General features: G+C 34.8%; 1 protein-coding gene across 1 annotated transcript; it reads right to left on the reverse strand.

The window, feature by feature from the left end:
- Nucleotides 1-944: 944 nt before the first annotated feature.
- LOC108790203 (gamma-crystallin-3-like) lies at nt 945-2,991 on the reverse strand. The gene is made up of 3 exons (XM_018560418.1): nt 2,983-2,991; nt 1,995-2,237; nt 945-1,220 (listed from the first exon to the last, which is right to left on the reverse strand). Exons 1-3 carry the CDS (start codon nt 2,989-2,991, stop codon nt 945-947), a joined length of 528 nt encoding a protein of 175 aa, XP_018415920.1.
- Nucleotides 2,992-3,465: the final 474 nt, after the last annotated feature.

The following is a 3,465-nucleotide window of genomic DNA, read 5'->3' on the forward strand; positions in this document are numbered from 1 at the left end:
GCGCATATACTTTCTTGCCACTTTGTTTTCCACACCATTTGAAAAAGTATCCATTTATTTCCTTTCCTTATCTCCCACTCCAGAATGTGGCTAGCGTGAGGTCAGTCCTTTGCTATTGTACCTCCTTAGTTTTTACCTTGTAATGTGTCCACATTAGAATAATTAAATTTTCTTTATAAGATTAATGTGACTCTTATCATCTTTAAGCATATTACTAAATGCACAAAATAAGATGGTTAACCTTAATATGACTTTTTCTTTCAGTCTTTTTCTTGAACCTAAATGAATGCTAATATATTTTCTGCAAAAATCTAAATTGTTATATGTCCTCACTGGGTATATCAAATGTTTTATGTGCTTATAGGGTATATAGAATGCTATATAAAATGTAAATATTCCTTCTTGCTTTACAAAGGTGGGTCCCTTTGGAGTGATTACTGTCTGAAACTAACCTATGTTCCCGCGTACCCCCCAAGAATAATACAATTTTAGAACTTTCTAAATACCAATTATTAAAAATGCTAAATAAGACTGACTGGGTAGTCAGTAATTGAGTCGAGAATTTTGCAATGTGGCCACAGAGAGCAACAAAAAGAGTTTTAGTAGCGTGAGGAATAGTTTTACTCTCAGTCAAGTTTGTATTACTACCCAAGTGTTTACATATATGAAAGATGAGTTTTGGCTGTATTTAACATTTATGTGACTTCAGAATATATAATTCCAAATATTATTGTATACAATAGTAAATAGTTCAGGTTCTGTATGGTGTTTATCATAGGTATCATAGAGATATGGCTAGGGCAATTAAAGGACATACAGTATAACATATTTAATCACTGCCTTGTAGGTTAATGCCAATAATTTTATCCACTACATTTAGATTTGATTTTGACTGTTTTATTAAAACCCAAATTGTCCCATTAACATATTTCAAGTTATTTATTTTACATAAGATAATAAACTCTTCTGAATGAACCAATTTTGGAATTAGCAGCTCCCCAGTCAGAGTACCTCTTGTACTCTCCAGGTCTCAAATAGTATTGGCGACCTCTGTAGTTGGGCTCCTCGTATAACATCCAATGGCCATCAAGGACCTGGCATGAATTGATATCATGATACCGGAATCTATCATAGACATGCGGACAATCTTCATTGAATTCCATCATGTGGCCTTGAAAGTCTCCTCTTTCATAGATTTTCACTTTAAATGGACCACGGTGCTACAAAAAGACATCATTAAAAAAAAGTTTGAGCATGAAAAGTACTGAATTATTTTTAATTAAACGCCAAAGATCCAGTGAGAAAGGATACTTATCTATAGAACACTAAACCACAAGTTTGCTTTTTTGTGTGTTTGTGCCCCCCCCCCCCCCCTTAGCCTCCAATTACAAATCGCAGGAGGAAAATAGTAATGGCATTGAAAGTAAAACAACTTACTGGCTTCCCCTAGGCAAGGGCGATATTACTGGGTCTTATGATGAGGAAAATAGAGGATTCCATACCCCACAAGAATGTGCTTTGCACAGTCCTGTAATGTCTTCTTGCAAGATTTTGGATCCTGAATTTCCCATGAACTTGCTGTGAAGCCCAGTGATGTTGGCTATGGGAAGTGGCTGCAACCTGGGGAATAAAATTGTTTTTTTTGTTTTCATTTTTTTACTGCTTTACTTTGGTGTTTCCTCCTCAGGGGTGGGTGGATGCCATATAAGTGGACCTTGTGTTTTAGTGCAAGGTCCGCTTTAAAATTTTAAAACCTCCATTGAGGACTGATATGTGTACTGACATACGGTAAAGCTTTAAACTTTTTTTGTTACTATTCTTTTAGTTTGATAGGGATACTAAGTCCCTACAAAGGTAGATAGTGGAAAAAATGATGGAACAATAACCATCCAATACTAAACTATGGAAGTTAAAAATATATAAGCTTACATGCTATACATGTGGCATCTTCCCTTTTTATTAGTAACCGTATCTATCTGTCTATCTATACTTACAAGGGGAGCCAACCGGCAAGATTTAATGGAATCATTGAATCCCATCCATTTCTGGAAATCAGGATATTCTCCCTTCCAAAGGTAGTACTGGTAACCTCTGTAATTGGAGTGTTCATAGAGGATCCAGTTTCCACTGTCAACACGGATGGAGTTGCATCGGTTAAAATATGTGGTCATATCGACACAATCTGTGCTGCATTCATAGCAGCGACCTTGAAAGTTCCTGTCTTCGTAGAAGAAGATCTGCAAAGATGTAATAAAGAATTTTGTTGTAGCTTTTTTTAAAGCGTTTCTATTGATAGCCATCAAACAGATGTAAATATATACATTACATCAAAATAAACAGTTATAATATATCGATGACATATTTAATCATAATCAATCTTAAATCTTATTCATATAAATAATAGCTGCTGAAGTCTTTAGCTAAAAGTCAGTCAGGGTTCATGTCGATGGGCATTCTTGTCAAACCCAGTCATTTCCATTCCAACATATCTGCATGCATTCAAATTTAATATGCTGTGCTTGTCAAACAAATGATGCATTTGACCTGCTTTTCCCGCAATTCAATTGCACCTCAGTAAGACCTGCTGAGCCCAAAGAAATACAACGTAACTCAAAGTAAATCAAATGCAGCTTCTGAAATGTGGTGTACTTCTCTGTTAAATACCAATCTGTCAATAGCAATTTGCTGACCTGTGCTGGATGTGCATTTCATACACACATCTAATGCAGGAAAACACCCATGAATGTAAGCACTAACTAATTTAGTTAATAAATATACCTTGCAATACAAATCTGTGTTTTTGATCCTGATGACATCACATTCTATAATAATAGTATGCCACCTGCTGGTTTGGAATGCATATTATTCTACATAAGTAAGTATGTATAGTTTTATGATAAGGACAGTAGTGATTTCATTTTGTGACTTTGTAAAAGAATGTATAATATTGTTCTAGCAAAACTATTGTAAGCGCATCCTTACCTTTCCCATTGTAAAGTGTAAGAGTAGAGATGCAATCAGTCACTGCAGTAAGATCATCAACTGCACATATATATATATAGTGCTGCATACGTTGGGAGTAGGACTTTTTCTGTCTAGTAAGGAGAATGTATAGATCTTTTTCATTGTTTTGTTTGAGTGTGTGATTATTTGAATGTTACAATTGTCAGTCTATGCTTACATGCACGTTCATACCACAGCCATGGCTACAGAATACAGTTACAGCACAATTGTTTCAGTTCTGAATAAACCTATTCTTTTAGAATATAAATGGGATGTATGCTTGCACAAAAGAAACCATAAAGAACATTACATTAAACATTTCAGTGTGATCAGCTAAACACAACCCTAAGCAAGTACTGTACTTTGTTGAATAATTTTAAATCAAATCTATTTGAAACATTTTGTTTCCAGAGCAAACATGTCTACCCTGGTTTCAGGAGTTTATGTAAAATATATATTTAT

Source organism: Nanorana parkeri, unplaced genomic scaffold, assembly GCF_000935625.1.
Source record: "Nanorana parkeri isolate BGI_ZX_2015 unplaced genomic scaffold, ASM93562v1 scaffold453, whole genome shotgun sequence".
NCBI lineage: Eukaryota > Metazoa > Chordata > Amphibia > Anura > Dicroglossidae > Nanorana > Nanorana parkeri.

What these genes read in the sequence shown, in the direction of transcription:
- LOC108790203 (XM_018560418.1), bottom strand. An exon ending in CTTGCCGGTTGGCTCCCCTT is followed by an intron (nt 1,221 to 1,994) that starts GTAAGTATAGAT and finishes GTCTTTTTGTAG; the next exon opens with CACCGTGGTCCATTTAAAGT.